General features: G+C 32.8%; 2 protein-coding genes across 2 annotated transcripts; both read right to left on the bottom strand.

Moving 5' to 3' along the window:
- Positions 1-5199: 5199 nt before the first annotated feature.
- Positions 5200-7346, bottom strand: LOC116028572 (ganglioside-induced differentiation-associated protein 2). Its single transcript, XM_031270321.1, has 3 exons — positions 6989-7346; positions 6433-6697; positions 5200-5692 (listed from the first exon to the last, which is right to left on the bottom strand). The coding sequence occupies exons 1-3, from the start codon at positions 7236-7238 to the stop codon at positions 5479-5481; spliced, it is 729 nt and encodes a 242-aa protein (XP_031126181.1). The 5' UTR covers positions 7239-7346; the 3' UTR covers positions 5200-5478.
- Positions 7347-8828: 1482 nt separating this feature from the next.
- Positions 8829-10391, bottom strand: LOC116030509 (UPF0481 protein At3g47200-like). Its single transcript, XM_031272769.1, has one exon. The coding sequence runs from the start codon at positions 10386-10388 to the stop codon at positions 8850-8852; it is 1539 nt and encodes a 512-aa protein (XP_031128629.1). The 5' UTR covers positions 10389-10391; the 3' UTR covers positions 8829-8849.
- Positions 10392-12017: the final 1626 nt, after the last annotated feature.

Genomic DNA, 12017 nt, shown 5'->3' with positions numbered 1-12017 from the left:
TGTGAGTCACATTACAAAACCATGGCTTTCGCCGGACATCTTCATTGGATGAAAATGTGTAAGGAAGATCACTGCAAAGGGTAAAGGAGATGATAAAAGCATGAAAAGATCAAAATATCCCTCTTTTGGACGGTTATTTGACAAAAATTTTAACGGTGGACTAAAAGTGGCAAGAACTAAATAAGACTGGTCGTAATGTGGCAAAAATTAATGAAGTGGACTAAAATTGGCAATGCCTCAATAACAGTAGGACCAAAAATGGAAATGACTCTTATATTATACTATATTTGCGATAAGTTGGCTAGCAACATTTGGTGATTATCCTAGAAAGAGCAAAACATAAATCACGTTATTATCCTTGAGGTATAAAATACATTATTGACATATTTTATAAATTAATATATGGCATTTGGTAAGTTATTTGAGTGATGGCATTTTGTTTGATCCCCATAATGTCATACCTTAGACTAGCTATGTATTTTTCTTTATTATGGTATTGACATTCACAAGAGTATCATTAATTCACTACTTAATTATGTTGTGTGTGTATATATATATTCTTTTGTATTTATTGGAACAAGATGAATTGATTAACACTCTAAGGACTTATTTTGTTCTTTATCATTCTTCAATTACTTTTTTTCTACATTTCCTTTTCATCCATATATTTCATTTCCTTTTGATCCATATATTTGAACTAACGGGCTAATTTTAATATTTTACTATTTAAATATTTATCAGAGTATATTATTTATATTGCCAATATCACTTATAGAAAATAGTGAATTTTGGGACTAGTTTAGGACTGGATTCCGCTCTCCTCCATCTTATTCCTCAATGTCTTCTCTACAATAATATAGTCTTCATCAATAACTTATTAGCAGTCCCAGCATATTGATATAAACAACCACAAAATAATAAAATTTGTTTATCAACTTTGAAATGAGTGATTGAATACGTAAAATATAATTTTCAAATTTAAAGATCACGAGTTTAATTCATACTAATATATTATGAATCAATACATTGAATTAACTAAATTCATAAATAAATATTTAATTTTGATTTAAAAGTTTGAACTAGACATGCATTGGGTTGTGCTGATATGCATTGATATAGTGGCATGTTATTAGAGCAAAACAGTTGTGTGGACTACGGTCTAAAATGATGTCGTTTTGATGTTAAAAATGTGTTAGAATAATGTACTTTATATGTGTTAGACTAATAAAATTTATGGGATCGGATATGATAATACATTTTATGAGTTAGAATAATGTACTTATATGTTAAAATAATGTATTTTATGAGTTAGAATAATGTATAATGTACTTTATATACGTGTTAGAATAATGAAATGTATGGGATAAGATAATGTATCTTATGCATGGTTGAAAAAAGCGCTAGGCACTCAAGGGGCGCCTAGCGCCTAGCGTCTAGGCGGTAATTAATTGGCGCCTAGGCGCACGTATATTTTTTTATTTTATTTTTTATTTTTAAAAAATTAGTTTAATTTTTTAAGGACTAATAATAATTATAAACTATTTAATATTTTAATAGTTAATACTAAAATATTAAATATTAACCTAAAAAATATCTAGAGTTTGAACAATTTAGGGTTGTTTCACTCAAAATAATGTTGTTTTGAGTAAAATAACCCATTAAAGAAGGGACAATAGCTAATCGATCGACTAAGCAGCATAGTTGATGCCTAGGAGGCCTAGACGGCCAGTGCCTAAGCAGCTTAAGCGGCTTAGGCGACCCAAAAGACTGCCTAGCTGGTCGACAACCTAGACCACCCATTATGGTGATATGCTAGGCAATTGATCGGCGTCTAACTCCTATGAGACGATTAATCAACGCCTATGTGAAATTTTTACAACATTAATTTTATAAGTTAAAATAATATACTTTATCTATTTTTTAATGCGATCCACATAGTTATACGGTCCACACAATGATTCTCTTATTAGGCAATGGGGTTTAAAATTGGACCATTGTCGAATTGCTCTTGCGGCTCTTGCCCAACATCAAGTTTTTACATTTTGTACTCAAGCTAAGAAAACTTCAATACAAATTAAAAAAATTTATTACCTTCGAGAAACACTACTATATCTATTGGCTTTACGAATTGTATTTACATGTAATAAAAAAGAAGGACAAAAACATGTACACAAGGTTACAAGTCGACCCGCAATTAATGAGAGTGACTTATTGAATTTTTTTTGTTTGAGCCGGCCAGTTATGATCTATAGACAAACTAAGCTAGTTTATCTCATTGTGGTCTTCTGTCGACTAGAGTCGCAAGGTAGTGTTTATCTCGTACATCCATCGAGTAGTAATTGCGAGTTTCTCTCGTCACTAACAAATAAAAAAAAGGACGAAAATATGTACACATTTCCATAACTTATTTAAATATGTTATTAGCAGAATAATTCAAAACCACATGATAATGTAAGTTATAAAAGCTATCTTAAAATGACTTTCTTCAAAAATTTCTACCATAAATTAAAATGTTATTAAGTTGATAGTTGCATCATGTTGTGTGCTAATGCATAGGAAGAAATGATACATAATCAAAGCCATCATTTGCTGAAGATTATCCAGCCAAAAGCTTGTAAAGATGAATCATATACCGCACCCACAAATTTTGACACCAGGTTTCAACTTTTTCAACACTTGTTGGCACCTGGCAGTTAGCATAGTTCACTTTAATTTGTAACTTTTCTAATAATGACACATTGACACTACATTTTAATTTATTTGTGTACTCCCTTTCTTCTTATTTTACATTCATTATTTCGGTTGGACTTATAATATTTAGATAGACCTATCAATTCAAATATTAGTAATCAATTGGTATTTAATATAATGGAGTGCCAATTTTAATTTATTCCACACAACCAAACATTATAAGTAAGATATACACTACAAAATACTTGTTGAGATACGCATGCTCTAACCGTTAGACCATCTCCAACTCAAAACATCAAATTTTGTACTAAAAAAAATATTCTCAGCATATTCTTACACCAAAATTTTTTCATTTCCAACCCATTACACCAAATTTTATTTCTTCACTAAAATAATTTGTATTCTCATAAATTAAAAGGTTGTATCAAAACTTTAAATATTTTAATATAAAAATATAATTATAATTAAAGTAATTTTAGATGCAATTTGCTTTACTTTTGTTAAAATTATGTTAGGCCCTGTTTGGTAAATAATCAGCCTATCAGCTAATTTTGGCTTATTTAACCACTATGCATTTTCAATTAGCTTTTTGAGAAAAGAAATCATACCAAACAGCTAACAGCAAATCTATCAAACAACTTTCTACCATTAGCTATATTATCAACTAATCATACCTTCTAACTCAATCAACAAACAGCCATTTACCAAACAGAGCTTATGTAGTTTCATTTTTAGTTAATCCATATTCAATATTAGTCATGTTTTAATCGTCTTGATGATATTTTTGAAATGATGTAATTTATTTTTAATAATATATAATTTATACTTAAGTATTTAACAAAATATATAAATTTATAAAAACAAAATAAATGATATAAAAGGAATTAATAAATAAAAGCAGTGGCAAAATGGGAACAAAAAATTAAAAGCAGATGTTGGCGATGATGAATAGTGCAACACCATATATGGCGATGCACTGTTTATCATTGGCAAAATATTTTCCAATTTGTTGTGTTCATTGGAGCTCTGTTGCGCCAAATATTTTGTCATTTTGTAGTGTTGATTGGAGATGCACTTAGAACCTATATTATAGCAAAGTTCAAGAACTTAGTACAAAGTAGTGGAGCAAAAGCACAACACATAGTACAACTCGCATCCTGCCACTTGCTTTGCTCTTATTTGTTAGAGTTAGAAAACAAATTGTACGTCTGCTTTGCTCTTATTTGTTAGAGTTAGAAAACAAATTGTACGTTAAACGTATAAATGACAAGTCTTAACACTCAATAAATCTGTAATATATCTTTCACAAATACATAAGGGTGTTTGAAAAATGACTGATTAACTTTTTTTTTTTTTTGGATTAGCTTATTTGGTTAATTAACTATTTGACTATGTTAAACACCCAAAGTGAGTGTTTGGTAAAAGAGTTTATTATTTCAGCAATTGGTGCTCATAAGCCATTTTCTAATTAAACACTACTACAACTCTCCAAGCAGGGTTTTGCAATCAATTGATTGTATTCAATTTTTAAAACTAAATTGTCTATAAAATTACTAAAATCTCTCATCTGCAAAACTCTAAATGGTTAACTCAATCTATATACTACTATAAAAAATTATATAATTTTAATTTTACAAATTGTATTTATTCATTTTAGACATGGAGTTCTTCAAACACTTCTGACTCTTTAGTCTTTATACTTCAATTCCAATGCCATTGCATTGACAACTACTCTTTACATACGGTCGAATCATATTTAATTTGTTCCATTCCAAATTTCTACCCAAAAGAATCTTATAGACTTTATATGATTGTCTATGCACATGGATTTATGAATGTATAAATTTCGTTTTGCATTTTTTTTTTTGCAAACAATTTCGTTTTGCTTAAAAGAGTGTTTTAATTCATTTCTAGAAGACAGGGGACATGAGGCATATGGGATGGTACAATGATCAATATAGAGGTCATGTACTGGTTGTGTACTTGCCTATGTTGTGTGTTACTTTGTTAGGTTAGTTTATCCCTGTAAGTACTCTCTCACTTTTAAAAAGTGTAATCTATTTCTACATCACTAAATTTACAATTTTATTATTCTCTTTACACCAATGCAGTCACACTTGCAAAAGTTATCTCACTTTCACATCACTTTAAAAATAATTTTTAAAAAAATTCTTAATTTATCTCCACAATTATTATTTTGTATCAATATATAAATTACAATAGAATATTAAAAATAAAAATAAAATGAAATATTATGTATATAATTATTTTTTATTTGTATGTATTGTTTAGGGTATCAATCAATGAAAATGCTATGTATTAATAATTCAATTACATAATACAAAATAAAAACCATAGCTGTGCAGTATAAATTTTCATCTGTCACTTACAAACACACATATGCATGTTTTTATATTTATTTGTGTGTTACTTATACATGTTATTGATAGATATATAAATATATACACATATTAAGGTTATTCAAGTAAAATACTAAAAAGACAACCCTCAATCAAATAGGTTAATTTAATAATATTACATCCCAACTTTAACCAAACACAATTACACAATTCCAGTAATATGCATAAGGTATTGTTTTAGGAAGTAATACAATAATCTAAGGTAACAACACATTGTGAACACCTTTAGGGCTGTGTCTGTCTAGACAAATCTATTACAAGAACACCATGGTTTCAAGCATTGAAACATTTTTTTCTACTAACATACAAAGATCTTACCACTGTTGGAGCAGATAGCTGTTTTCACAAAAGACATGGCCTCTCTATATTACCATCTGGAGTGGTACCTCCCCATTGAGTAGCCAGTCAGAGGCATCTCATTTAGATGCAATGGATCCGGTTCAATCCCATAATCTGTCAATGGCCTGTGCTCCAGAATATCGTCATGTTCTTGGACAAAATCAGGAATTTCAAGCTCGCCTTTCTTTATATCTTCCCAAAGGTACTGTAGGCGACTAACATACTTAATTTTCCAATATAAGCTACAGCAAAACAAGAGGAGAGATAGTAAGCACATTAAACATGTAGAGACAGACATGAATTGAGTTGCAAATAACTTTGATAACAGTCTGATTAACCATAAACTTTGATAAGAATACACTAGAAGTAAGCATTGTAACCGACTCTATGTGTATATATACAAGGAGGCATGGGTGTATAATTGTGTATCTGATTAGCTGTCAGTCAATCAGAAAATATAAGACAAATAAGCCTGCAAAGAATTTGTTTATCAATCATGATTCAAACAGTAAAATATAAAAGCTACTTGAGTTTGGGCGATTGGTTTGACTACATTGTTTTACACCCTCTTAGGGAGTTTAGGTGCTTAGTTCAACTAAATAGTTAATAGTTTTACCCCCTCTTAGGGAGTTTGGGTTATTAGTTTAACTACATAGTTTTACCCCCTTAGGCAAACATTACACTCAAGAGTCAAAGGTCTATCATTGAAGATCATTGATAAGAAAAAGAGACAAGAGGTTTCAGAATTTCATATTGAGGCTAACACCAAATCAGCAACACCTCTGGCTTAACTTATATACGCAGCTACCTGTGAAATGCAGTTCTGTTCATTCAGAATTTCATGTGGTTTTCAGAATTATTTAAGTTGCTTAAGTAGACAAACTCAGTTTGTCAGAAATATCCATTGAAAGCAACCATAGCTACTAATAGCTTAAAAGATCTGCAGACATAATTTAGAAAGGAACCTAAAAGAAAAACTTACCCTCCACTTAGGAAGAATCTGCCTAGTGTAGCAATAACAAGCCTTGACCTGATTCCAGGATGGATAAAGTACAGAACCTGAAGCCTATCCTTATGTTCAGCTGGCAGACCTTCATAAATCCACCTCAATATGGTCATGCCGGGATTGTTATCTTCCCCTTTCACAGTACTATGCATGTACGCAACACAGAAAGGTCCTTCTGGCATCTCTGTCAGAATTTTGTGGACAACATATTTTTTCAGCCGCTCCGCACTGATTACAAGAGCTGCACACAATTTGACACATAAACACGAACATGAACATCACTTCACTTCAAAGACAACCTAAACGGTAAAAAGGCTGGATAACATTTCATCAGGCAGTGATTAATGATTGTAACGAATTAACAGGATAAGATCACATCAGAGTAATAGAAAACATTCATTTCATTAGAGATGCAGCAAGCTCGGCTAAATTTCGAAAACAATCACTTCAAGCTCACAACATAATCAAACATTTCCAAACAAAACAAAAAATTAAATTAAATGAATTACAAAGGAAGGCTGGAGAGAAGTACCTGGAAAGTATTTTCCGACGATCCGGAAGATCCGATTGCCGGCAACATCGGAGCCCCGCTCGAGGCGGAAGAATTGGAGAGCATCGAGGTCGGAGAAGTCTTCATGGACGTCGGAGGGGCAGTCGTGCCAGCACTCTTCCCCCTGTTCTTGTTCCGTTTGGGACAGAAAGGGTCGGGCGTCTACGCCTAAATCCGAAGCTAAGACCACCACCGAGAAATCTTCCGACCCGCTGCCGCCGGAATTTGCCATCGGAGCTCAGGCAACTTGTTCAATCACTGTGTACTGGATAAGTAGGGTTTGTTTCTTGGCATTGGTTGATCCGAAAGTCCGAAGTGGATAGACAGTTCATTGAAAACCCCCATGCGTTCGGTTTGGGTTTTTATTTGTAATTTTAAAAATAAATTAATTAAGCAGTACATTTTTAGTTTTTCACACCATCCACGATTTCTCTTGGACATTAATTACAACAATTCACTTCTTTTTTCGAAATTAGATAAAAATGGTCCCTTAGATAATATAAGTTAAAGGAAAATTGTATTTTTCTATGGTAATTGTAGTATTCATTCCTGAATGTTGGTCATGTTAATTTTTTGTTGCACATTTTGTCTCTTTACTAATAAAACATTATAAATGAAATTTACAATTTTAGTATAATTTAGGGATGAAAAGTGAACACGTAAGGACGAACAATGCAACACCAATGATAATTTAGAGATTAAAAATAAGTATAACTAATCGGACGAATTCTACAATTATCCTACCATTTATAGACAAAAAGTGTAATTTTTTCTATAAGATATATTATAATAGTTCTGCGCAACCCAGGGGTGGGTGGGGAAATAATTGCTTCTTTTATTTCGGGACCAAGCCCTCACATTTTTTTATTTAACATTTTCGTAGGGTGCATGCCAAACACGTACGGCAGGGGTTATTTAAAAAAACATCGTAATAATTTCTTAATAAAACTGGAACTCAGTAATTATATCCATAAAAAAATCGCATACCTAAAGGCCTTTAATAAATTAACCGTATAACAACCACAATTCTTTAATTGATCTTAGAAAATATTTTATTAAAGAAAAAAAATTACACTCATTCAAATAATGAATTTTAAGGGAATAATGATTTTATTCCATACGAAATGGAATAAGCAAATATGAATTTACAATGTTTCTTCTCCAAACCCAGCATATACTACATAGGTTCGCCAAGTTCATCTTATCGTTGGCGCTATACTGCTAGCTCAAGTCCTCTGATCTACAACCTAACCCATTATTGCCTGGACCACCACTGCTTTGCCTGCCGAGCAAATCTTAGCTGACACTTATGCTAAACCATCTCGTGTACGTGCACATTAAACAATTGAAGGAACAACTAAAAGGTTGTACTCAATATTACTCAATGAAGTTTGATCATTCATTCTCTGAGCTTTACACTCTTCTTATTACCTTCAACATTTAATTTAGTCTTGAATTTATTAAATTTTATTTTGATATAATCCTAATTAATACGTCAAGCATGTACTACATTTTAAAGAAAATTCAGTACTACGCTCATTGCCAATGGATATTATTTTAGCCTCAGCATCAAGAAATGGATCAGACTAGACAATTCAAAGAAATGAAAAGTCAGGCCATGCATATGAGTATATGACAAATTTAACTTAAAATTAGCTGAAAGCTGAAAAGCATTGCTAAATAGAATTTATATACCACACATTATATTATAAGAATTGAAAAGCTAGCTTTTCAAAATAAGTTTGATTACTAGCTTATTTTGGGAATATAACCAAACAAAACTTATAGTTTATTAGCGGCTTAAAATAAATTATAAGCTGAAGGAACATAGCCATGATCATGATCATGATGATTTTTTTTTAAAAGTCTGGATGTAAGTAAGGATGGTCTGGAAGACGTCCATGGCGATGACGAAAGTTGCAGCAAGGAATGCAATGAGAGTCCAGGGGCTACTGAAATAGGTGTGCTTCCATTCCGTAATCCAAACTCTTCCCTTGTTCTTATAGTGACTCTGAATGTCCCGCTTAACTTGGGCATAGTAATGCGGATTTGGCACCAAATCCCTGGATATCTCATTGAATAGCTCCGCCACGTCGTGGTCACTTCCCAGCAGGTTGAACACCACCCCCTTCTTCCTCAGCTCCTTCACGTCTTCCGCGTCGTCGATCAGCGAATCCATGAAGCTGAGGAAAGACGAGATCCCGAAATCGTCAGGGCTGTCGGGGCAGGCTTCGTAGGCTACCAAGTTCAAGAACAGGGATTTGCTGGAGTCGTCTATTGTCACCGGGGGTAGGATCAGCCTAGCGTAGTGAAATGAGGAGTTGAGACGAATCTCCGAGAAACAGCGGTTTTTGGCCGGGGAGAAATGGATCCCCACTTTCTTTAGCTCCGTGGCGGAGCGATAAGAGAACCATTCATCTCCTCCTTTAGCTTGCTCAGATCCTCCTGAACCAGTTGCAGAAGTGCATTTGATTAATCGGCGTCTTAGAAGCTCCAGGAGATGGGCGGGAGGTGTGGAGTCTTGGTGGACTGGTCCTTCTTCTGGGTCGGTGTTTGGAAAGCACAAATCTCGAATCAGATTCTTGGTGTTCGTAATCCATCCGGATTGTCTCTTGTGAGGCGGATCTGGGCGAAGCCGTTTGATGAATTTGTTTATCATTTTCATTCCTTCTTCGTTATCATTGAACCTGCAGCTTATTAGCGCCTGGAGCACTTGGAAGGGCAGCTGATTCTCCAGCAACAGAAGATCGCCTCGCACGAATGCTATGTCGTCGCTCTTCATCTTCATTTCCCTGGTGTTGCCGCCGACAGTGCTGTGAATGTACTGGAGAACAAAGCAGCCGTCCACGAACATCATGCGCGCAAACGTTGTGTGGTCGTACTGTTCTGTCAGGCCATAGGCGTAACAGCTTCTGGCGCTCTCTGCTATCTCTGCTACTTTATCGTACACATTATCTAGATCAATTCCTTTCTCCTTATAACACGCTTCCGCGAATTTCCGCGTGAGGTGTCTCTTGAATTTCTCCATTTCCCGGAGCTCCTCATTGCCGTGGTGGATTGGGCCAATGGAGACCACGAGGGGATCGTAGTAGCTTTTGTGATTGTCCTGTGTAATCTTGCGCCGCCGTTCCGGAACCTTCTGAATCTTGGGTTGATTCCCTGCAGTGGGGAAGCCATGATGTTTCTCGGTTTCTAAACATCTAAGCCAATCGTTGTCGCTGCTTGTCCTTGTATGACAGGATCTGCTGCATGGATCTTGGTTGATGAGAATGCTTAGCTCATCACAATGACGACGACTGTGATCATTATTTCCAGCTCTTCGAATCACAGTCCTCCTTGCTTGCACCTCTTCTGTCACCACAACCTCCTCGCCGGTAGCCATTTTCAGTGGAGTATAAATAAGGTAATAATTGCCTATTATGCAATTAGAAAACAACCAAATATATGGCTATATATATATATATATATATTCTTCCATCTTTAACAAAGTGCCTTCCAAAAGAAATTCCTTAATAAGATAATTCTTTTCCAAAACCTTAAGCAAGGAACCAGATAAAGAAATAAAGTTAGTTGAAGGATGACAAAAAAAAAGACAAAGGAACCAACAGATCCTAGGCAACAAATTGGGAGCTGCATGCTTTTGATGATAAAAGATGATAAAGATGAATTAAAAAGAAAGAAAGAAATTAACCTGCGTATGGTGCTTTTAATTTGATGATCAGTTATTGTACGTACAACTCGCTTGTCATCATCAATTTGGGTGCAATATATATATATAGGTAGAGTCTAAATTTATTTTTCTATGGGTGATGAGAGTTTTTGACCCATGTCATGAACTAAGTTTTATTTTTTCTTGCTCATGTATTTGAGTTACTTACTTGTCAATATTTGCTTACATGTTAATGTTATAATAATACACTTGGTACTTTATGGATACAAATATGCTCCATTGTTTTTATTATGTTTACTAGTTTTATACGCGCATTGCACGTATGCGTTAATGCCCAATGTTTATATTTAAATAAATATTTGAAAGTATATCAATACAAGATTATATAGGAGAAGTTTATACATGGATAATTGAATGTCGAATTTTTTTATTTAAATATCTAACTCAAAGTATATGAATCCAAGATAATATAGAAAATTCATTATAATTATTATTAAAATAAATGTTTGCAACCTTGTAAAATCGATAGTCTAAATATTTGGTCTAAAAATGATAGTCTAAATAAATACTACTTTTCATTTGAATTTTTCTAAGTGTTCTTAATTCTCTTTTGAGTAACATTGTCATTGTCTTTATCTTTACTATTTGTTCTATTCCTTTTTGTTGATAGTGTGTTATTTGCAATTCGATTATTGTTGGTAGCATAGATGACAACGTCATGCAATGAGATTATGATATAGGAGTTATGGACTTTCCTTTAGGTGTTCTGCTTGGGGTTCATTTGGTTCAACTATTATTGTTGAATGAGTTATTGTGAATAAAGAAATCCATAGTTTAAGAAAAAAGATTAAATAAATTAATAAAAATTTAAAAATTTAAAATATTATATATTCCAAAGATATTAAATACATATGTATCATTTTTTGGTGTAACTACTAATTTATTTAATTCAATAAGAGTAAAATAGAGCGATTCCGCTTCAATTTGTTGGGTTATTTGAGTACTATCTTTGTCAACTAATCCCCAAGTAGTTAATATAATTAGCTTCAAATTATTTTAAAAAAATTTTCATAGTATTAATAAAATACTTGGTAAATAAATATATAACATTATTTTGTACTATAACTTTGATATTTAATTACAAGATATTGTAAAAATAAGATAATGGACAATGTAATGAATATCAATTAATAAATTTGAATGTAAAGAATCTTTGCATGAGAGAAAATAAAGACAATATAACTAATGAAATTATTTCTCTTATTTAATTTATTTTTTTGATAATGAATAATTTTTTCAAATAAAGGTAGTGTAGACACATAATTCTAAATTAAAGAAATA

This window comes from Ipomoea triloba, chromosome 9 (genome assembly GCF_003576645.1).
Source record: "Ipomoea triloba cultivar NCNSP0323 chromosome 9, ASM357664v1".
Classification (NCBI taxonomy): domain Eukaryota; kingdom Viridiplantae; phylum Streptophyta; class Magnoliopsida; order Solanales; family Convolvulaceae; genus Ipomoea; species Ipomoea triloba.
This window is presented reverse-complemented; position numbering and strand designations above follow the sequence as displayed.

Bases quoted from the DNA above. Each gene is read 5' to 3' on its own strand.
- LOC116028572 (XM_031270321.1), bottom strand. From the start codon at position 7,238: ATGGCAAATTCCGGCGGCAGCGGGTCGGAAGATTTCTCGGTGGTGGTC. The intron at 6,698-6,988 runs GTACTTCTCTCC...AATTGTGTGCAG, and splicing joins CGTCGGAAAATACTTTCCAG to CTCTTGTAATCAGTGCGGAG. The intron at 5,693-6,432 runs GTAAGTTTTTCT...GTTTTGCTGTAG, and splicing joins AGATTCTTCCTAAGTGGAGG to CTTATATTGGAAAATTAAGT.
- LOC116030509 (XM_031272769.1), bottom strand. From the start codon at position 10,388: ATGGCTACCGGCGAGGAGGTTGTGGTGACAGAAGAGGTGCAAGCAAGG.